Source organism: Doryrhamphus excisus, linkage group LG2 (genome assembly GCF_037039965.1).
Source record: "Doryrhamphus excisus strain RoL-2023G ecotype Guam linkage group LG2, RoL_Dexc_Guam_v1.1, whole genome shotgun sequence".
NCBI lineage: Eukaryota > Metazoa > Chordata > Actinopteri > Syngnathiformes > Syngnathidae > Doryrhamphus > Doryrhamphus excisus.
The window spans coordinates 23,895,540-23,919,428 of NC_136358.1; the positions used below are offsets into that span (position 1 = coordinate 23,895,540).

At 43.2% G+C, this 23,889-nt stretch overlaps 2 protein-coding genes across 2 annotated transcripts in view; both read right to left on the reverse strand.

Annotated features, from left to right (window-relative positions):
- LOC131109243 (dynein axonemal heavy chain 9) overlaps positions 1–4,927 on the reverse strand; it is a 62,189-nt gene extending 57,262 nt beyond the window's left edge. The window contains exons 1-4 of the mRNA XM_058060982.2: positions 4,817–4,927; positions 4,102–4,332; positions 2,238–2,432; positions 174–293 (exon numbers count right to left, since the gene is read on the reverse strand). Coding sequence (XP_057916965.2) covers positions 174–293; positions 2,238–2,432; positions 4,102–4,263 — 477 coding nt within the window. The 5' untranslated portion in view covers positions 4,264–4,332; positions 4,817–4,927. The remainder of the gene's footprint in view (positions 1–173; positions 294–2,237; positions 2,433–4,101; positions 4,333–4,816) is intronic.
- LOC144894420 (dynein axonemal heavy chain 9-like) overlaps positions 4,632–23,889 on the reverse strand; it is a 95,780-nt gene continuing 76,522 nt past the window's right edge. The window contains exons 40-49 of the mRNA XM_078789168.1: positions 21,634–21,795; positions 20,703–20,899; positions 18,765–18,927; positions 18,402–18,525; positions 14,995–15,137; positions 13,670–13,828; positions 13,350–13,583; positions 6,526–6,606; positions 4,817–4,996; positions 4,632–4,643 (exon numbers count right to left, since the gene is read on the reverse strand). Of these exons, the coding sequence (XP_078645294.1) occupies positions 4,632–4,643; positions 4,817–4,996; positions 6,526–6,606; positions 13,350–13,583; positions 13,670–13,828; positions 14,995–15,137; positions 18,402–18,525; positions 18,765–18,927; positions 20,703–20,899; positions 21,634–21,795 (1,455 nt within the window). The remainder of the gene's footprint in view (positions 4,644–4,816; positions 4,997–6,525; positions 6,607–13,349; positions 13,584–13,669; positions 13,829–14,994; positions 15,138–18,401; positions 18,526–18,764; positions 18,928–20,702; positions 20,900–21,633; positions 21,796–23,889) is intronic.

A 23,889-nucleotide genomic window follows, 5' to 3' on the forward strand; every position in this document is an offset into this window, starting at 1 on the left:
CAAACTGTGCAAAAGTGCCATTCTAAAAACCTTTGACCATGACTGTATCACACAGAATGTACAACCCTTTCATTTTTTGACATTTTGCATGGCCCCACAAGATGTTGTGCACCACCACTGTGACCAAACAGCGCTATATTGGACTAATGCACGGAGTAAAAGGGATAGCTCACCAGGCGGTTTGCCAGAGAAATGGTGCGTGCGGTCGATTCTGCTTCCTGTTGGCACTTCAGCTTGTCTGCAGTGGCTTTTTCAAACTTTGCTGTGAGCTTGGCCAGGTTCTCATTAAGGTGCTGTTAATATACACACAAAGAACAGACATTGGCCCTTGTTAAGGTACAGCATGGGCTTGGAGACAAATAAATCACTGGAGTCTTCCAGTGACACAAACTTGGGAGAGAGTGAAAAGTTGGGTGAGATTCATCATTCTGTCCACTATGGATTTATTTGTCAAGTGGAAGCAATTAGTACAAGGACAAACAGGATTATTGCGTACAGGCGCAGTTCAGCAGATTAGTGTGAGGATTGCTAATTCCCTCTGAAGTCACTTCCAACTCAAAGGATCTGACAGGGTGCCGAGGACCGACTGACAGACGTCACACTGGATGTTATTATCAGTTATCAGCCGCCGCTCGACGCGCTGCAGGATTTTTGCCGCATGTAGCTGCGGCTTCTGCAGCATCCCGAAACCACCCTGAGCGCCACGCTCTGCTGGGGCTCTGCGGCGCTCTGATGTGCTGAATGTCAAGCGCCGCTGAGAAACAATTATTTACAGCTGCTTTTATCAATAGGGGTTTTAGGCTGATGGATTTAGTTTTGATTAATGAACAGTAAAAGCCCTAATAGCACTGGCAGCAGCTTTGTATTGATGAACTGCTGGGAAGTATATCATTACTGGTGGAGCTCATGTGTCAACTGTCACTCAAAGCCTTGCTAAAATAATTCACCCCCTCGATTGTTTATTCGCTGTATTGCCTCCGGTTGTTTTTTTATATCCAATTCTTATTCATGTATTCACAAGGTTTATACACAATGAGTCTGCAGTCGTTGTTCACTCAACGTTTTGTTGAAAAGTCCAGTTGGAACATTCATTCATTCATTTTCTACTGCTTATTCTCACCAGGGTTGCGAGAGATGCTGGAGCCTATCCCAGCTGTCTTCAGGCGAGAGGCAGGGTACACCCTGGACTGGTGGCCAGCCAATCACAGGGCACATATAGACAAACAACCATTCACACTCACATTCATACCTATGGACAATTTGGAGTGGCCAATTAACCTAGCATGTTTTTGGAATGTGGGAGGAAACCGGAGTACCCGGAGATGCAAACTCCACACAGAGATGGCCGAGGGTGGGATTGAACTCCAGGTCTCCTAGCTGTGAGGTCTGCACGCTAACCATTTGACCGCCGTGCAGCCCTCCTCTGAATCATAAATAATGATTCATTCATTCATTTTCTTCTGCTTATCCTCACAAGGTTGCTGGAGCCTATCCCAGCTATAAATAATGATTCATAATCATAAATAATAATTAATTAATTCATTCATTCACTTTCTTCTGCTTATCCTCATGAGGGTCACAGGGGTTGCTGGAGCCTATCCCAGCTATAAATAATGATTCATAATCATAAATAATAATATAAAGGTCAAATAATTAACTTCATTCATTCATTCATTGTCTACCGCTTATCCTCACAAGAGTCGCGGGGGTGCTGGAGCCTATTCCAGCTGTCCTCGGGCGAGAGGCGGGGTACACCCTGGACTGGTGGCCAGCCAATCACAGGGCACATATAGACAAACAACCATTCACACTCACATTCATACCTATGGACAATTTGGAGTCGCAAATTAACCTAGCATGTTTTTGGAATGTGGGAGGAACCCGGAGTACCCGGAGAAAACCCACGCATGCACGGGGAGAACATGCAAACTCCACACACAGATGGCCAAGGGTGGAATTGAACTCTGGTCTCCTAGCTGTGAGGCCTGTGCGGTAACCATTAGAAGTTTTGAAGCGGGATTGTTATGTAAGTACTCTCTGAGGGAGTCCAGCTACCCTACAGAGCTCTTTTCACCACGACGGTCCGGTACTGCGCCGATCCATCTGTCGACCTCACGCTCCCAGACCCCGAGACCAATTAACAAAGTGCAAAATCAAAATATTTGTCAAAAAAAAAAACATTATCATGAAAGCATAAAGGTACAAATATGTACAAATTGTGTGTTTGAGGTTCTTACATTGATCTTGGTTTTGATCATGGTGAGTTTCCCTTGAGCTGCAGCCAGCTCTGCGTTGGCTTTCGTCAGAGCCTGACGTTTGGGCTCCACGTCGCAGTAAACTCTGTAGAACTTGACTATGTTCAAAACCCAGGAACAAAGGCCCGCTGCTGCGTAGGACTTGGCAGCAACCACTTCTGGTTGGAAGGCGGGATCCTGGATATGTTAGAAACATGCACACTAATGAACTCATTGATTACTATTCATACAGCAATAGTTACGTTGAATTTTGATATGGCTGGATACTAAAAGTGTTCCAATATATGTAGAAACAACACATACAAAATATTTTTCCAATACATGATTATTTAGGGGTGCCACCATACATCTGTTTTTGTGGAATAAAGTGGTGAACAGTTCACTGGTCGCCATGGAGATTTGAGGTCAACAAAGACTGCAGCTCAAGAACTCTAAGGTGATCTTTATATGTTTTTGTTGGTATTTATACTCTTATTACATATTACTAGCAAATTTGCGGTTTGGTCTTTGTAATTTGAATGATTTGTAGTCATATTTATAGGTGTTTAGTGCTCATTGCCTCTACTGTAGCTAACATTAGCTAGCTACAGTTTGCTAATGACAGTTAGCTAATAGCTGAGCAAGCATAACATCAACAAGAGTAATATAGAGTAGACAGTATTACTGATGCCTCATATTTATTGAGAGTAGTACTGTAGTACTACATAAAGTGATATATACTTGTCCATTTATGATTTTAGGCACTGTTTAGTGCTCATTGCCTCTACTGTAGCTAACATTAGCTACAGTTTGCTAATGACAGTTAGCTAATAGCTGAGCAAGCATAACATCAACAACAGTAATATAGAGTAGACAGTATTACTGATGCCTCATATTTATTGAGAGTAGTACTGTAGTCCTACATAATGTGATATACACTTGTCCATTTATTATTTTAGGCACACAACAACTAGTTCCTTTCAGACTAGCAGTCGCAGCTTGGTCTTTGGTCTGGGCCCCCTTTGATAACCCTATAGAAAATGATGCTGTATAGAAGTTCATTGTACTCAACATTTCCACGTCAACTTTTTGGCAATTAGACTAGAAATTGCACATTTTCTGAAATTTTGCAAACGTTTATGTGTGAGGTGGCACCCCTAAATCTCAATGGATTTCCTCAAAACTTTGCAAAAGACATTTTTATGTTCATTAGAAAAATATGGAATGCCAGCCAAATTTATAGTATGAATTTAAAATTTCCCATTCAAATTTGATGCACCCAAATGTACAGTTTAATTGTTCTTGAAACAAAACCACAGACAACACTTTTAGTAATCATGGCATGTCACCATTGACATTCATTCATTCATTTTCTACTGCTTTTTCCTCACGAGGGTCGCGGGGGGTGCTGGAGCCTATCCCAGCTGTCTTCGTGCAAGAGGCGGGGTACACCCTGGACTGGTTGTGATTGACTGGTCAGCCAATCACAGGGCAACCATTCACACTCGCATGGACAATTTGGAGTGGCCAATTAACCTAGCATGTTTTTGGAATGTGGGAGGAAACCGGAGTTCCCGGAGAAAACCCACGCATGCACGGGGAGAACATGCAAACTCCACACAGAGATGGCCGAGGGTGGAATTGAACCCCGGTCTCCTAGCTGTAAGGCTAACCACTAGACCGCCGTGCCGCCATTGACATGCATGCCTTAATTAAAGCTGAGCAACCAAATAGATGAGTCCGCAACTACACATTGACTTTTATTCACAGTTACGGAAGGGTATGCAAAAATGGAAGCCGTGGGCTAGATGACGTATGAGTGGAATTATGACGCTTTTCCACAACAACATCAGGACAAATAAATCACCTGCAAGTAAGGCTGGATGGCTTTCAGACACGTCTCTGGGATGTTCTCCTTCTTGAATCGTATGAGGGAATCTAGGAACGTGTCCACTTTTGCCATCATAACCTTTGCAGCTTTCCAGCTGCGATCCTTGGGGACTTTGCCGCCGGGCGCCATTAAGACCATGACGGCCGCCGTGACATTGGTGACCGCTGGCACCGGAGAGCCGAATGACTTTAACTCTGTCAGGTTGTTCTGAAGTGAAGGGAAATAGACAGAAGCATATAATTAAAGAGCCAGGAATGCTTTGAATGCTCGCATTTCTCAGTGGTCATAGCTCAGTAGGAAAAAATAAAAAAAAGGGGGGAGGGGATGGAATCAACCTGCACTAGCTTTGAGGAGACAGTAGAGAATTCTAACTAGGACAGTTTTGGAGAGCTTCAGAGAGCAGTGATTGAACTGTCTGTTCTGCTTGTTTGAACACAGAGAACCTTTTTAATGTAAAGGCTGTTTTTGTTTAAATCCTAGGGGCGGCATAAAAAGCTAGATGAGGTTCAGGGGATGAACTAAAATACGAGCAGAGAAGACATTCTTTAGAAAAGATTGGACTCAATCATTTTTAATCTCACATTTAAAGGCCTGCGTGGACGTAACCTATTTCACTAAAGCTGGGAAATGAAATATGAAAAAGCACACGCAAGCGTATGAAAGAGCAAATGAATGAAAGCATGCCACGCACTTTATTGAGTGTGTTAAGAGCATCCTGTGCAGCGGTGAGAGCCGGTTCAGCCTTGGCCAGATCCTCTTCACAGTCTTTTTGTTTGCCGCTGACCACAACAGCAATGGCCGCCACTTTTTGCTCTTCTTCATCAGCCACCGCTTTCTCCTTGGACACCTTCTCGGTTTCTATTCCAACCACCTGAGGCCAACACATTGTATTCATTGCTGGGTTATAACGGCTCACATCGTTTATAGCATTGATTTTTAATTTTTTCGCATGTGTCTTTTTAACTCGGCGTCTCGACATCGACATTGTACACACAGAGTGACCACAACATTGTTGTGAAAGTAATATCATGTAATTTAATTTATTTCTTGTGCTTCTCAGCTCTCACCTTGATAGGGTGCAATTCTTTACCACTACCATATAAAAGCACAATCATAAACATATTGCTGAGTTTAATCGCTTTCTGGCTGAGTCAGCAAAACTCCCAAAGAGTTCTTCCCAAAGATTAATCATTTTGTTGTTTTGGATCTCATTAGAGCTGACCGTGCGGCCATAATATTGTGTACACAAGTTCTGAACTGGCGGGTCAGGACCCAAAAGTGCGTTGCAGGTCTTTACTCGGGGGGGAACAAGAAAATGCAATCATTATCTAATGGGCCGATGTCTGTGAATTCACCTCATATTCTTTTCTGTGCTAGTTGCTAGCTACGCCGCTATGAGGTGCATGCCATTTTTTTGGGCGTCTTTATCAAGTTTGAGTGGGAGCAAAAGAACATCGAGTGGAGACTTAACGTGTAATTTATACAACACACAGCAGTGGATAACTGCTGGAGAAGACGGTGCCGTGAAGAGACAGCATCTCAGCACTGCAGCTCATGTTGTCCCTTAAAACTTGGGTCCCCAAAGCAGTGTACGTGGACCCCCACGGGTATGTCCATCCATCCATAGCTCAATTTCGGTCTCCTGTGTCCACATCAACTTTTCCCAGGCCTTGCCTGAGTCATTCAAGTGCTCAAGTGGTCTGTGTATGTGTCTTCTTGAGCAGGGGGAGCTTGTAGGAACTGTAGGAACTCAATTCATTCGAGTAACTAATGTTAGCATTGCTTTTTTTGGTGACTTTGCTCCCAACTCCCTTGACATCATTAATTCGCTCCTCCCTTGTATTTCTGGCTTTCTGACCTTTCACACCGTCATCCGAACCCCATTATGTGAAATCTTGTATGGAGCTCAAGAGCGGGCCGACTAACTGACTGCCGTCTCCTATTGTGGTCTCTGACGGTCTTTAAGTCCATTCCAGTCCTGGGCTCCTTTGCTAGTTCTTTGGTCCGGTGTCTTTGGTGTCTTTGATTCGTATAATGAGTTGAGACTAGGAGAACTTTGGGACAAGGTTAATTTGTGTCCAAATACTAATTTCTTTCAGTCAAATACAAATTAATTCATTACATTTATTTGATCGTCGCAATAAGCTTAAAATAGAAATTCTAGACTGGTCATATCTTTATATGGGATAAACTTGGAAAATCAGCAGGGAATGATCCAACACTCATCTGCAGTCTTTTCTTTCTGTGATAACAAGCACCCCCTCTTTGTATTGAGGTCAGTGCAGAATATCTCAGGACAAATCAAGCCAGTTAGATACAGAAAAGTTCTGCAAAAGCAAATACATATTTAGCTGTTATATTTTGCTGACATGCTAAAGCAGTGCAAGTAAATGTTCTTGCCTGGATCAGATTATCAGCATCCTCGTTCTTCTGCTTGAGTTCCACTTCTTGGGCGGCCAACTTGGCCTTGAGGTCATCAACCTGTCAAGCCAGCGAAATGGGAAAAGGAGGAGGTCAGGAGGTGGAGATTAGCTGATACTACAGCCGGGAATGTCGAGCTGCGGATGAATAAGCAAGATATCATATCAGAATGGCCAGATTTTTAATATGCCGTGTCCAGGTAATTTAAACACTAGTAGTATCAGCTAGGAGTGGAACAGTATATTTTTGCTTTGATTTTGCGTTGGTGCATGTAATATTATGACCATATATGGTTCCTTGCTTGTTAGTGGGAAAAAAAACACCCAAAAAACAAACAAAGCCACATAATCAAATCCAAATCCATCAATTTTCTATGCCGGTTATCCTCGCTAGAATGTATGCTGGAGCCTATTCCAGCTGTCTTTGGGTGAGAGGCAGGGCACATTCATACCTATAGACAATTGAGAGTCGACAATGAAGCTAACATGCATGTTTAGATCAGAGATGCCAAGCGGAGAATCGAGCCCAGGTCTTCCCCAAGTCCTGACTTTGTGGCCAACATGCTAAGCAAATCAAGTCCATTACCACGAGGACCGTGCTTGCAGGTAACTGTCAAACTCTACCAACTTGTAGAGTTGGTCCGCAGTTCCACGACCAGGGAGAAAAGCACAATGCACCTCCTCAATTCGAGATTCAACTATTTTGGAAGATACTCCTCTACAATACAGGACCCCTGAATTCAGTTAAGATCGGTGCAGTGCATATTAATGAACAGATATCCATATCCATATGTAAATGTGTCAGATTCTAGCCAATGGCTGATTTCCATCTGCTGTCCCTAATTGGCAATCATCACCATTTTTAAACCCAGCGGCTCCAGCAGAAAGACGCCAGATTAGTTCTCATGGTTTGTATAGACCTGAGTTCTCTGTGCCTCCGCTGCGATGTCTTCTTTTGTTTTCAATGTTTCAGTGATATAGTACATACAATTAGAACATAGTACTAAATTCATCAATATGAAAGACATAGTGTTCTTTTTTGTTAGTTTTGTTGTATGTTTAGTCTTTTGTTCCCCTCTTTAACACCCTGGACTGGTGGCCAGCCAATCACAGGGCACATATAGACAAACAACCATTCACACTCACATTCATACCTATGGACAATTTGGAGTCGCCAATTAACCTAGCATGTTTTTGGAATGTGGGAGGAAACCGGATTACCCGGAGAAAACCCACGCATGCACGGGGAGAACATGCAAACTCCACACGGAGATGGCCGAGGGTGGGATTGAACTCTGGTATCCTAGCTGTGAGGTCTGCGCGCTAACCATTTGATCGCGTACGTGATTTAATAACGGCAGTTTATTTGGTTGGAAAATGTTGACAATAATATGGGTAAACATTTACAAATGCACCTGCATTGTTCTGTGACTCGGTTTGTTTATCCAGTATTTTATTTGAATACTTTTCTTAAAAGTCATGTTAAAATACAAGCAGTTGATGTTTGCTAAATACAAGGATGAAGAGTCTTGAACCAGTCATGATGTGCTATATATATCACTATGTTGACACTTACTATGGTACCCATTATGTCATTGGATGGTCATATCGTGAACCCCCTGCCCCCCCAAAAAAACAAAACAAAACACTTAAACTATATTAGGAAAGCAGGAAGTGAACAAATGTAACAGTTACTGATTGTAAAAGTACCAGATGGAGGGGTAGGATTTAATAAGCTTTGCTTCTTCCTACTCCTTTTGGATATGTTGAACTGTGAACTGATTATGGGATGCACTCAATTGTAATCTGATGCATGTTCAAATGAAATAAAACTATTACCATTACCATTACAAAACCTTGTATCATCCTGTGAGTTGTGTGTCTCATGACCCCCCTAGGAATTCAAATAGATCATCATTTAGGTGTGTTTGAAAAAAAAAACTGCACAAATTATATCATTAACCCCGAAATAAATCATGAGTATAAAGAGCAACCGTGTCATTTGTATCGATGTTGGTCCTTAGTCGTAATTACCAAACGACACCACAGTCTAAAACCCGCATTTATCCTCAAATCCCCAATGCGACAAAGACAATTTGGCAGTTCAGGAAAGCTACACAATTGAGCTTCACAAGAGCCTGACCCTTTGCGGATAACATTTTGTGCCCTGCAGGATTTGGCCAGGCACCATGCATGTGACCTTTCAGCTTATACCAGCATAAATCTTATTGTGTCCAAGAAGATAAGGGAAAGAACAGGATGAATGGCATGTGTATCTGGAATGAACTGATTTTAGACCTAGATTAGAGCCGCTTGCTCAGACCAAGGACATATTCGTAAAGAGAAATTAAATCGGTTACAAAGTCTTTGACAAATAGTGCTGCATTACCATCAAAATGCTGCACAGGGAAAATAAAAACAAACTGTTTTTCTTGCTTGTCTTTCAGCTAATTAAAATACAGGAATACAGGCTGCAGGCAAGGCAGCCGCTCCAGGCTGTGACAGTACTGTGCGGTGGTTTCAGTGGAACGTTAGAGGAGCACAGAGTGAGCCATCAACATGATGAATAGGCTGGAAGGGGGAGGGGGGGGGTCAGCGAAGGGAGGTGGGGATCACATTGGGAGGAACGGCCGACTAATTGGTGGATGACATGGGTGATATTCAATACATGTGAGCATGCTCTGTGTTGTGTGTGCACCATACAGTTCAAGCCCCCCCCCCCCCCCCCCCCCCCCCACCCGGTTTTATCGAGCATAAAGCAGCTGCTCTCCTTTCACTGCAATGACAACTATACTCAATGGACACTTGGTAAGTAACACCGACATTATCTAATTACATCAAATTTGGGACTGGATCACAATAAGGCACACTTAATTGGGCTCTTTCAGATAAAGCTTAGCAGCTTTACGCTATTGTTGTACACCGTAATAATCATATTGTTGAAATTTAAATCCCCCTGACACAGCAAGAGCTGAAGCTCTATCCGAGTAGACTGGTGATGCGATGCCAACTTCCTGTCCCTCGCCTTTAACATGTACCATGTGGGAAATTAGTACACCCCTGAAACGGTACTGAAAAATCCGATTCGGAATACATTCAGCATAACACCTCTGCCTCGACTGGTGTCAATTGCAGTAAACCGCTGCTAGGTCTGACCGTGCTTGTTTACAAAACATCTAATCAGACCTGCCCAGCATTTATTTTTGTACTTTTATTTTTAATTTTTCACTGTGGTGATTTTTTTCATTACCCTTGGTTTTCCAGGTGTTTTTTGCCTGGCATTGTATTTAGTTGGGGGCGGCACGTCGGTCTAGTGGTTAGCGCGCAGACAGGGTTCAATTCCACCCTCGGCCATCTCTGTGTGGAGTTTGCATGTTCTCCCCTTGCATGCGTGGGTTTTCTCCGGTTTCCTCCAACATTCCAAAAAACATGCTAGGTTAATTGGCGACTCCAAATTGTCCATAGATATGAATGTGAGTGTGAATGGTTGTTTGTCTATATGTGCCCTGGGGTGTACCCCGCCTCTTGCCCAAAGACAGCTGGGATAGTCTCCAGCACCCCCCGCGACCCTCGTGAGGAAAAAAATTAATGAATTAATGAATGTATTTAGTTGGTCATGAAAAATTAGTGTTTGGCACGTAACAGTGAGACGGCAATTTCGGTAGAAATAACATAGAGCGGCTGAATTACATTACAGGAAAACTCAGAACCTTTGGAATATCAACAATAAATAGTCTTGTTGTTTTGAAAGAATTGAACGTTTTGGTTTAACAGTGGCTTTCGTCGGCTGGGAACTGTCAGCAATATTGAATTTTTGGGGGAACTTGTCAATAGATAGCCATTGCGTCCCAAATGAGCCGAACATGTTAATGTTGGAATGATTTGAGAAATATGGAAGAAGTTGAGTGTCAAAAAACGAGGTAGAATAAGAATAACAAATAAAAGTATTTTGCGTAGAATAACATACTGAATGTACATTTCTGATATTAAGAACAGTTGGGAAAGCAATAATTTACAATAATTTACATTTAGCACTGAATCATTGAAGTGAAATAGGCTGTGCATCAGCTGATCAGAGGTTTATGACCACAGCCTTCAAAAGCCAAGATGTGGATTGAATGTGATTTAGTGCCAGGTATTCACACTGTGAGGATCTCCTGATGGCAAAGGCAAAAAAACGTTCCCTGTTTTTCCAACACGGTGGGCTGGAAGCAGGAAATCCATGGAAACACTGCTTAAAGAAGTGGATAATGTGAAGCATCTCCACAAAGATTACCGTGTGGAGATACTCTATTGGAGTCCACAGCAATACAAATGCAGGACATGCATGATAGGTCCCCTTTACCAGCATAGTAATTGATTTATTTTTATTTGTGGACGCAGGAACTAGAGCTGCCCCGGGTTCGAATCTCCACTCGTAACATCATTGTTATTCGTCAGGAAGGGCATCCGGAATATCAAGTGCTCAAGCCAAAATCAGTATGCAGATCAAAAAAAGATCCCCTGTGGCGAATCCGTACTCGGGGAAAAAACCAAAGGACAAAAAAAAGTGGACTCAAGAAATATATTTTCTGTATACTGTACTGATAAAAGTATTCCATTTGAGGTACAGCAATATTATTACATACAGTAACAGTGCACTTCTGTGGAAATTACACCAAATGAATCGTGTACAAAGCTGTAGTATTATTTACACCGTCTAGTAGCATAATTACTAATTATACTATTATAGCTATGACACAATTGTTGGTTAATGAACGCATTAATCACAAAAAGCCTGCTGAAGACTAAACTAAACCACTGAGAGCCAAAGACAAAACCTGCAAACAAATCCAGAGGTAAACATAAAAATAACGTGTCGGCTGGGGAGTGGATGAATCATCCACTCAGCACAGCACGTCCAACAGTCCTTTACTGTTGTTTTTAACCTCACTGGCCCTTGTTTGTTATGACCACAGAGGCCCTTGGTGAGCTGCGCTGAATGTTAAGTAACAGTACTTACGGTAGAATAGATGTGCCAGCAGACACAGCGTGTATTAATGGTGGCTTGCTGCTGCAAACAGTCTGCTCTCTAATTAGAAGGCTCCTCCATTAACAAATATATGTGTGCGCTCATTCTTGGCAACCCACTTCAGGGTACGTAAACAACACTTTGTATGGCAGCTTCTTTCAGGAGTGTGTAATGTTTCAACAGATGATGTAAGGTAAGAAGAAAATCATGTGCAGCTAAGCTATAGGCTAACAGAGTTTACGATAATGAGGCTGCTTCTACTACCCCATCCTGCGTTCTATTATTCATTTTGCTCTGTAAAGACTCTGAGATCATAAACATAAAAAAATAATCATAAAAACAATGTATTCTTCTGCACATTAGTGTTCGCAACCAATGGCAGGCCAGGTTCACAACAGAGGTCATTTCAGGACAGCTTTCATAGCGAACATGCCTACGCATTTTATTATATCTTCTGTCTCTCCATGGTCACGTTTACAATTTATCATTTGCTGTCTGTATGGAAATGACACGTCTTTATGAATTTATGAAATATGAATTTATTACGCTTAGCGTGTTATGAAATACAGTCAGGCAATAAACATTGGACAGCCACACAATTCTTATCTAAACTCATTGAACAAACCGAGCGCCCAAACCCAAAGACCTACGTAATCATACCTTTTCTTCAAACCGAAAGCCCAAACCCAAAAACCTACGTAGTCATACCTTTTCTTCAAGCCAAACGCCCAAACCCAAAGACCTACGTAATCATACCTTTTCTTCAAACCCATCGACCAAACCCAAAGACCTACATACACCTTTTCTTCAAATCGAACGCCCAAACCCAAAAACCTACGTAGTCATACCTTTTCTTCAAGCCGAACGCCCAAACCCAAAGACCTACGTACGTAATCATACCTTTTCGTCAAACCGAACGCCCAAACCCAAAGACCTATATACACCTTTTCTTCAAACGAACGCCCAAACCCAAAGACCTACGTAATCATACCTTTTCTTCAAACCGAAGGCCCAAACCCAAAGACCTGTATAAACCATTTCTTCAAACCGAACGGCCAAAACCAAAGACCTACGTAATCATACCTTTTCGTCAAACCGAACGCCCAAACCCAAAGACCGATATACACCTTTTCTTCAAACGAACGCCCAAACCCAAAGACCTACGTAATCATACCTTTTCTTCAAACCGAACGCCCAAACCCAAAGACCTGTATAAACCTTTTCTTCAAACCGAACGGCCAAAACCAAAGACCTACGTAATCATACCTTTTCTTCAAACCAAACGCCCAAACCCAAAGACCTACGTAATCATACCTTTTCTTCAAACCGAACGCCCAAACCCAAAGACCTACGTAATCATGCCTTAAAAAACAGTCAGAAATGTATTTATTTTTAAAATCTTTGTTATGATTGTGTTGTCGCTCTGCTGCCACCTTCTGCCTCCACCTTGCGGTGCATCCTGACCAGCACCAGGCGGGCGACTCCTGCACACACCTGTACCCAATCATCCCTTTGGACTACTTAAGCCCTGCTCACAGCTCTGCAAGATTGTCCCTCAAGCTTCCACAAATCCTTGTCAGCTGCTTGTCTTCTGCTACGTGCATGTACCTGTTGTTCCCTCGCTTTCTGGCTTTTAATCCATGCTTCATGAGTACTAGTCGGTTTATGCCGCTGTTTTTTGTTCTGCTACCTCGTTTTGCCTGCTGACCTTTTGTCATTGAAAATAAATGAATGATAACAACATTACGCAGGTAAAGACAACAGTCAAATCCTCGGAAGTATAAAGATAGTACCTGAGCAGATGTGCAGCTGAGCTTCTGCAGGCCATTCTCCAGCCGCTCTATCTTCTTGCTGAGGTCTTTACTTTTCTGGCCCAGCAGACTTCGATACAGTTTTATCTGTTCCAGGAAAGACTTGGGTGTGGTGTAGTTGTAGCGTCGCTCGGCGGCCAGGCATTCCTTCGATGTCTGATTGACACTCATGTGGACGTACGCCATGAATTTACTCACAGACTCCTTCACTTCGGGCTGCAGGAATCACAAACGTATGAGACTGCGTGAAGTTTCATAGCAATGCAACAGTTCCTGTATATTCCAATAGGAGCATCTCTTACTTCAATATTGTCCACTTCCTGCAGGAACCGGAGGCTGACAGACTCCAACGCCTCCCGCGGCCATTCGTGGAACCAGACGATGGCTGTGTTCACCACAGCTGGGAATTTCCTGCTACGAACCCTCAGCTTGCTACCAACCGGCGAGAAACACAGAGCCACCTACCATTCATTCATAAAAAAAAGAGTGAGGTTAAATTCCGGGAGTTTAGTCTTTACCTTTGACTCTGGTTTGTTTTTAAGAGGTACAAATTCTCTCTGAGCTAAACTTTATCCCACATATCAAATTGTCGGAGTGAAATTTTCTTAGCTCATTCAGTGGGTTAGGGTTAGGTGAATGAACCCCCCTCTTGGACTTCATTCTTAGCAGCTGCTCCATGACGCCAGCCCACAGACAGTGAGCTGAAACTGGACTTTGTAATGAGGTACCCCAATGGCAGGGCCCCCAGGGGGGCACGTCACACAATTAAAGAAGCGCTATGTTAATTATAGACTAAATTGTCCATATGTGTGAATGGTTGGTCGTCTGTACGGTATGTGCCCTGTGATTGGCTGCTGACCAGTGCATGGTCTACCCCGCCCCTGGTTCAAAGTCAGCTGGGATAGGCTCCAGCATACGAATCCTAGTGAGGACAAGCAGCATTGAAAATGAATGAATGATACAAGAAGGCGCATCTCAAGGTAGAAAGGAGGAAGTCTGACTAATGAGACCACATAATTATCACTGTGGATTCCAATGTCAAGCAGATACATATTCGTCCACCTCCGTAGTCTTTATTTATTCATTCTACAGAGCTGGGAGAGGCAGAGACCTGGACAGGGATGGTAATGGACCTATATATGGTAATAATGTCAGGATATTTAACACCCCCTAGAATCCCTGAGTACCAAGGAGGAACAAAACAGTTAAACGTTTGAGGAATTATCTACAGCTGAACTGCGCCTGATTCCACTCATATCCGTGATTTATGACAGTCCATCGCCTCCCAAAGCATCCCGGAAGGTCATTAAGAGGAAATTGTCTGGGAAGAACTTCATCATAAAGCCAGATGTTTAACTATGACAATGTTTTGTATCCTGGCATCACAAACGAGGTGTGAGGTGAGAAGCAGCACACTGCGGCTCCATTAGGAGGAGATGAGGATCAAACCGAGGTGCGCTTCTGAGAAGCAAATTAACGGCAAACTTTCTCCCTCCCCACCCCCCCACCCCCGAGGAGAGCACCGTAGAACAACTTTCTCTGGATCATTAGTTGTGAAATTCACAGGAACAGAACACACAGCTCTTTTGCACGATACATGTGCGTGTAGTGTATCTGATGAGTTCACCTTGAGCTGTCTGCGAATGCGGTCGATGAAGAACTTCCAGCAGTTTTCTCTTGTATCCATCAATCCTGAGCTGCGCACCTCTGGCCTCATGCTGCCGATGATGTTCTCCACCTCATCGTCTGGGAACAGGTCCGGAATCTCCCCTTGAATGACAACAGAATGGGATCAACATTGATTGTGATTGAATATCTTGGATATTTGTGTTCAAAAAACGCTCAAAAAACGTATTTTTGCCGCGCCAGGTTTGGTAACAGAGCGTTTCAGTTTGTGGAATGAGCTCCAGAAGGAATTTAAATTACAGGAGCTCATCTCTTTTAAATGCTTTTAAATCAATAGTCAAAGGAAGGGCGGATGCTGAAATATGCAGCTGCTTCTCATAAGTCTACTGTAAATCATTTTTAGTTGTATGGCTTGCATGTACAATGTTGTAATTATAGGTTATTAAATCGTTTGTCTGGTATCAGGCCAGGTATCAATCATGCCCCCAAGTATCAGTATCATGCTGATATTGGCACGCAGGGGCATGATACCTGGCCTGATACCAGACAGACCATGTGATGATCTTATTATCACATACTATTTAATCATGAGCTTATTATCATGTACTATTTAATCAAAAGACCATTTTGTTTCCAGAAAATTTTCAGTTTATTACATGTATTATATCTAAACAGTGTAAAAATATTTCAACAATAATATTTTATCAACAGTCTTATCTTATCAATTAAAGTTCCATTAATCAAGTTTGGGTTTTTTGGTGACTGGAGAAGCACTAGGCACTAAGCTGTGCGCTGTTCTCTGATTGGTTGTTTCACGGGCACGATACCAGAGCAGCGCGCTCTGAGTGGACAGCTACGGGGGCTGATACTGGACATGGTTAAACTCTATATTTTATCAGTATCACTGCCCTGGGCTTTGACGCAGTATCATTTCGGCCTTTTCCCGTATCATTCATGGGCGGTTTCTAGGGTACAGGGACAATTAATACTGTAGTATGTGATAATTGTCTGTATCTGTATTGTGTGTCAGAAATATTTGCTGCTGTCTTGGCCAGGTCCCACTTGGAAAAGATATTCTTAATCTCAATGGGAATAAAGGATAAATGGATAAATAAAGGTTAAATAAAAGAAATAATAATAGACTGACAGTCCTATCTTAAAGCACAATGATGGGGTGTGTACAATAGCAGATATTGGTGATGTTTTTTTTTCTAAAAAGAACACTAACAATGGCGTATAGAGCTAAGAAAGGTCAAAAAAGGTGCACTGTATTCTGGCCCACGCTCCAAGCAGCTGGGGGGAAACCTTTTCATGCACCGCAGTGCTGGTGTTTCAGGTGGCAGACCAGCCAACATGTACTAATTTATAGTACTCAACATGCCATTTCACTCTTGAATGTGTTGCTATGCTCTCGTTTTGTTGCATTTTTCTGGTTTGTGTTCAAGTTCAGTCTGTACAGTACAGATACATAAATATATACTGCATTATCACTTTATCTAGTATTTCAAATCAAGGGGCTGTGAAAACATTTCTGATCTTTGGGGAACAGAACTAGAACTTTTAGATACTGAATTTGTTTTGTTTTTTTTTGTTGAAATCTATAATCAAATTCAAATTATTGAAAAAGATATTTAATGAATGTAAACCATATAAGAGTTTCACCGTACTCTACCAAAATAAATGACCTTTTCATAGATAATCAAATGTATTAAGGTGCACCGGTACGCAAAATGACATCATGCGGAAAATGGAACGCACAACACACAACGGCAATGAAACCACAACCTCCCACTTTAAAAGGGGCCCCCTCATGCTCATTTCAGGGGCTTTTAAAATGATATTGGATCCCGGTGGGGCACTATAGTCGCTTTCTTTTAATAAAATACTCTATAAATCTCAAGGTTGTGTACGGGGCAAATCTGTTTTTCGCCTCTTATTCTGCAGCCTCCTTCCCCGACCATGCTAACTGTGTTGTGATTGGTCAGGCGTTGTGGGTTCCGGCCCCCCAAATCCCTGCCACCTCTCAGAGCTACATAGCGACATGCACATTGTTATCAGAAAACAGTAAAGAAGAATGAGGTAGTCGATATTAATGGATAAATATTGGAAAATATGTGCTTTCTTCCCATGAATGCCTTATTCTGGTTTGCATACACCATTTGTATGGACAACATACATATTGTCCAATGGACAATGTATGGACAGTGTAGGGACAACATACGTATTGTCGTATGGACAATGTATGGACAGTGTATGGACAACATGCATATTGTCCAATGAACAATGTATGGACAGTGTATGGACAGTCTGGGGACAGTCTGGGGACAATGTATGAATAGTGTATGGACAGTGTAGGGAGAATGTATGGACAGTGTGGGGACAATGTATGGACAGTGTATGGACAGTCTGGGGACAATGTATGAACAGTGTAGAGACAGTGTGGGGACAGTGTGGTGACAATGTGGGGATAGTGTATGGACAGTGTATGGACAGTGTGGGGACAGTGTAGGGACAATGTATGGACAGTGTGGGGACAGTGTGGGGAGTGTGGGGACAATGTGGGGACAGTCTATGGACAATGTAGGGACAATGTGTGGACAGTGTGGGGACAGTGTGTGGACAGTGTGGGGACAATGTATGGACAATGTATGTACAGTGTATGAACAGTGTATGGACAGTGTGGGGACAGTGTGGGGACAGTGAATGGACAGTGTATGGACAATGTATGGACAGTGAGGGGACAGTGTATGGACAGTGGGTGGACAATGTATGGACAATGTATGGACAGTGTGGGGACAGTGTATGGACGGTGTATTGACGGTGTATGGACAATGTATGGACAGTGTATGGACAGTGTAGGGACAGTCTGGGGACAATGTATGAACAATGTAGGGACAATGTATGGACAGTGTGGGAACAATGTATGGACAGTGTGGGGACAATGTACGGACAATGTATGGACAGTGTGGGAACAGTCTGGGGACAATGTATGAACACTGTATGGACAATGTAGAGACAATGTATGGACAGTGTATGGACAGTGTATGGACAGTGTAGGGACAGTCTGGGGACAATGTATGAACAATGTAGGGACAATGTATGGACAGTGTGGGAACAATGTAGGGACAATGTATGGACAGTGTGGGAACAATGTATGGATAGTGTGGGGACAATGTACGGACAATGTATGGACAGTGTGGGAACAGTCTGGGGACAATGTATGAACACTGTATGGACAATGTAGAGACAATGTATGGACAGTGTATGGACAGTGTACGGACAGTGTATGGACAGTGTATGGACAATGTGGATAAAAAGACAGCCCAGCTATCTATTGGCCGTGGCAACGATAAAGCTTTTCTCTCCTCCCAAACCTGACAGACAGTAATTAGTGAAGCCTGCTGTTACCCGATGCCAACAGATCATTGACCAGAACGAGGAACCTCTCGTCTGCCACTTGGGCATCAGTCATTAGGAACACGGTGCCAATATTCTTCACGCCAGCTTTGATGTAGAGCGAAGCCAGGTCACTCTGGGTGAGAGAAAGACACGGAGTGGGTGAGTGACACACATAATGAGATTTTGCAGCAACGGGGCGAAACATTGTTAGGTTGTCACGGCAAGGACGCCACGTGAATAACAAGCACGGTGTTTCTATACTGGAAAGAGTATGTCCCTGTTTGAAAAGATAGGAACACATAAACACACTTAGTGTAGAAACTCGCAATGACTTCCATCGTGACTTCCTGTGTTGTACGATTGTGTGCTTACTTTGAGGTCAGCAATGCCGTACGCCTTCCTTAAGGTGATCTGGAAAACCTCCAGATTGGAGATGAAGGCAGCCAGTCGGGTCAGACTCTGCTTGCCACTGCCGCCTACTCCAACCAACAGTGCGTTACCCCGCGGAGACTCCAGGATTCGATTTATACGGCAGCTGCATGCAGAGGTGGAGACAGTCACAGTCAGGGATGGGTTAGAAGTGGATGATAAATGCTAAGGGGGGGGGGAGGCATGCTGTACAGGCGACCAGACTCATGAAGCAAATAGCAAAGTGCAAAAGCAACAATGGGGCATTGCATTATCTCTTGGCTTACACGGTTTTGCTCTCTCCGTCACCATCAGTCATTCGTTCATTCATTCATTCATTTTCTACCGCTTTTCCTCACGAGGGTTGCGGGGGTTGCTGGAGCCTATCCCACCTGTCTTCGGACGAGACACCCTGGACTGGTGGCCAGCCAATCACAGGGCACATATAGACAAACAACCATTCACACTCACATTCATACCTATGGACAATTTGGAGTTGCTAATTAACCTAGCATGTTTTTGGAATGTGTGAGGAAACCGGAGTACCCGGAGAAAACCAACACATGTTCTGTGTGAAGAACATGCAAACTCCACACAGAGATGGCCGAGGGTGGAAACGAACCCTGGTCTTTTAGCTGTGAGGTCTGCGCGCTCACCATCAGTCATTCGTTCACATATATAAGCACAGCTTTGGTTTTGATTGTCTATCCTTTTACTACTTTTACTATGACTAAATAAACATATCCACAGTACTGGAACTAGCCCACTGGGAGATTTCCCAGTACAAGCTGATACTGACACTTGGGGGCATGATACCTGGCCTGATACCAGACAAACCATGTGATGATCTTATTATCACGTACTATTTAACCATGAGCTTATTATCACATACTATTTAATCAAAAGACCATTTTGTTTCCAGAATTTTTTCAGTTTATTACATGTATTATATCTAAACAGTGTAAAAACAATAATTGCAAAAATATTTCAACAATAATATTTTATCAACAGTCTTATCTTATCAATGTCTGACAATTAAAGTTCCATTAATCAAGTTTGGGTTTTTTGGTGACTGGAGAAGCACTAGGCACTAAGCACTCGTGCGCTGTTCTCTGATTGGATGTTTCACGGGCACGATACCAGAGCAGCGCGCTCTGAGTGGACAGCTACGGGGGCTGATACTGGACATGGTTAAACTCTATATTTTATCAGTATCACTGCCCTGGGCTTTGACACAGTATCATTTTGGCCTTTTCCCGTATCATTCATGGGCGCTTTCTAGGGTACAGGGACAATTAATACTGTAGTATGTGATAATGAAGGGTTTTTGAAGGGCTGTTGACATAGTTTTGTTGCAATGGTGTATTCATTCATTCATTCATTTTCTACCGCTTTTCCTCACGAGGGTCGCGGGGGGTGCTGGAGCCTATCCCAACTGTCTTCAGGCGAGAGGCGGGGTACACCCTGGACTGGTGGCCAGCCAATCACAGGGCACATATAGACAAACAACCATTCACACTCACATTCATACCTATGGACAATTTGGAGTGGCCAATTAACCTAGCATGTTTTTGGAATGTGAAAGGAAACCGGAGTACCCGGAGAAAACCCACGCATGCACGGGGAGAACATGCAAACTCCACACAGAGATGGCCGAGGGTGGGAAATGAACCCTGGTCCTCCTAGCTGTGAGGTCTGTGCGCTAACCACTAGACCGCTGTGCTGCCCGCAATGGTGTATATTTTACATTTTATATTTTAATTCTAATAACAGTAATGAATCTTCCATTGCACTGAACAGAAAGCTACTTTGTGCACATTTTATGACAGATGAAAGAAAACACTTTTATCTCGACTTTTTGCTCTACTACATTGTCCCTGGAGTTTGAGATTGTCCACTCACATGTGAGCCATGGCGTCTTCAAACAGCACCAGATTGAGCATGGCGTTGACCTCATTGTGGCTGTCCAGTACTTCCAGCAGGATTTTATTGAGGCTGCTCCAGGACTCCACAGCCATGTACCTGGCTTCCCCCAGGCCGTGGGCAAAGTGGCAGTACAGGTTCATCTTCCGGGTCTGTTCCAGACTCCCCTCCATGTCCTGAGGGAGGGACAAAAAAAAACCACACATACACACATACACACAGGACCCTTGTCAGCATAACATTACTGTTAAGCTTAAACAGTGTGGACAGGGGCACAGCTGAATATGGCAGCGGCGCAGAGGGTGACCTAGTTCAGTTTCACTCCAGCAACTATCAGGCACCTGAATATTTTACTGTAGAGATTTGGTTTGGTTTTCCATACTACTACTTTGGGTGCAATGCTTTTCCAATTCCACATCGACATTTTTTTTTCTCCATTGCAGCCTCCATTTCCATATTATTACATCGGCGTCCTTGCAGTGCACTAAAAATTGTCTTGTGTGCTTGTAAAGAGTCTTTTTTTTTGTCATCAATTTACAGAGGTTGTAAACCCCCTCTTTGTGTGGACACACTTCCTGTCAGGTTCCCTATTGTGGTATGAATTGTGTACAAGAGATGGACCAATAGAGTGTTGTGGGGTGAGAAGAGGACAGAAACCAATTCAAATGTTTTTCCAATTTGCTGGGCTTGACAGTACACCGCCCTGACAGCCAGATTCCCCCCCATACCGCCCTGTTTAATATTCTCCACAATCCCTTCCTCACTCGACTTCACCCCCTCACCCACTCCCTGAGCATCATTTTCACGACTCGCTTCTTGTTCTTTATGGTGTTCCTGACCGATGTCAAGGTCCAAAGGCACGGATCAGCTCATGCGGTGTTTTCCTCCTTGAAACTTAGCAAAAACTCACCTCAAAGTATTTTTTCACCATGTCCGCCTGTAGCTTATCAAAGATCTGGAAGTCGTGCTCCTCAACAAGCTTGTCTCTGTAGACGCGGTTAGACTCGTGCATGAAGATTTTCAGGAGGTCCGACGGGGTTTTCAGACACTCAGCCGTGCTAAAAAGAATACCCTTGGGAAGGGTGGTAGTGGAGAAAGATTAGTGTTCCAATCCAAAGGCAGATTTGGTCCATTTAACTATCATCATCATAAACATTAGCGCACAGACCTCACAGCTAGGAGACCAGGGTTCAATTCCACCCTCGGCCATCTCTGTGTGGAGTTTGCATGCATGGGTTTTCTCCGGGTACTCCGGTTTCCTCCCACATTCCAAAAACATGCTAGGTTAATTGGCCACTCCAAATTGTCCATAGGTATGAACGTGAGTGTGAATGGTTGTTTGTCTATATGTGCCCTGTGACAGCTGGGATAGGCTCCAGCACCCCTGCGACCCTCGTGAGGATAAGCCGTAGACAATGAATGAATGAATGAAGTTAATTATTTGACCTTTATATTATTATTTATGATTATTAATCATTATTTATAGCTGGGATAGGCTCCAGCAACCCCCACCACCCTCGTGAGGATAAGTGGTAGACAATGAATGAATGAATGAAGTTAATTATTTATGATTATGAATTATTATTTATAGCTGGGATAGGCTCCAGCAACCCCCGCTACCCTCGTGAGGATAAGCAGAAGAAAATGAATGAATGATTCATTATTTATGATTCAGGGTAGGGTCAAATGGTTAGCGTGCAGACCTCACAGCTAGGAGACCCGAGTTCAATCCCACCCTCCATAGGACATATGAATGTGAGTGTGCATGGTTGTTTGTCTATATGTGTCCTGTGATTGGCTGGCGACCAGTCCAGGGTGTACCCCGCCTCTCGCCCAAAGACAGCTGGGATAGGCTCCAGCACCCCCCCGCGACCCTCGTGAGGAAAAAGCGGTAGAAAATGAATGAATGAATGAACTATGTATATGGTTGTAGTTACCGTTACCGCCTGTGTTTCCTGTTCATGCTTTGTTTTCCAGGCAAATTGGTCTTGTGCGGGGTCGGCAACCTTGCGGCTCCTAGTCGTCGGTCCCTTTACTGATCTCTGTGATTTATTTATTCATTCATTTTTTACCCTGAAGTGGAGAATGTTTGCATTTTTCTAAAACAGATTGAAATTACACCAGTTTTAAAGTCGCTACAATGGCTCCCCGTCCGCTTCAGGATCGATTTTAGGGTTCTCTTACTGGTTTTTAAATGTCTTAACGGCCTTGCACCTTCTTATTTATCTGATCTGCTTTTACCATATCAACCCCCACAAAACCTGCGGTCCTCCGGCACTGTCCTTTTAACAATACCAAAACCCAGAACAAAAACCCACGGTGAGGCAGCATTTAGCCACTATGGCCCCCACCTGTGGAACAGCCTGTTCCACTGTATTTAAAAAAAAAGATTAAAGACACACCTTTTTAATCAGGCTTTTAACTTATATTTTAAACTTTTCTCATGTTTTTATGTTTATCTTTTTAGTCCTATTTTATGCTTTTAGTTTTTAGCTTTTAACTCCAGTGTTTCCTCAGGGGGGGTTCCTCCACACTGGGGGCTGTGACGGGTCTGCTAAGGGGGTGCCATCCTTGGGTCCCTTCAACCCGGCCGGCTGGGGGTTCCTCGCTTTTAATGTGGGGGTCCGCCCGTTTGTCGGAGTCGGGGGGCCCAGGTGTTGGTCCCCCGATGGAACGGCCTGCGGGTCCTCCCAGTGTGGACGGACCCAAAGGTGGCGTTTCCTTGATCCTCAGTGCCATGCCATGTCTCCCTACTGTGTGTGATTGTGTGTGTGTGTGTGTGTGTGTGTGTGTTTCCTTTTAATTGTGGTAATTGTTTTTTTTTTTAATTTTATTGTTATTATATATATATATTATTATTATTATTATTATATATATATATTTTTTTTGGTAATTGTTTTAAATTCTGTAAAGCACTTTGTGTTGCATGTCTTTGCAGAAAAAGTGCTATACAAATAAAGTTGATTTGATTTTGATTTGAACATGCATCATGATACAATTGAATGCATCACATAATCAATTCATTGTCCTGCATGTCCAAAACGAGTAGGAAGAAACCAATCTTATTTAATCCCCCCCCCCCCTTCTGTTACTTTTACAATCTGTTACTGTTACATTTGTTCACTTCCTGCCTTCCTGGGTATAAGACATGAGAGGGCACCCAGGC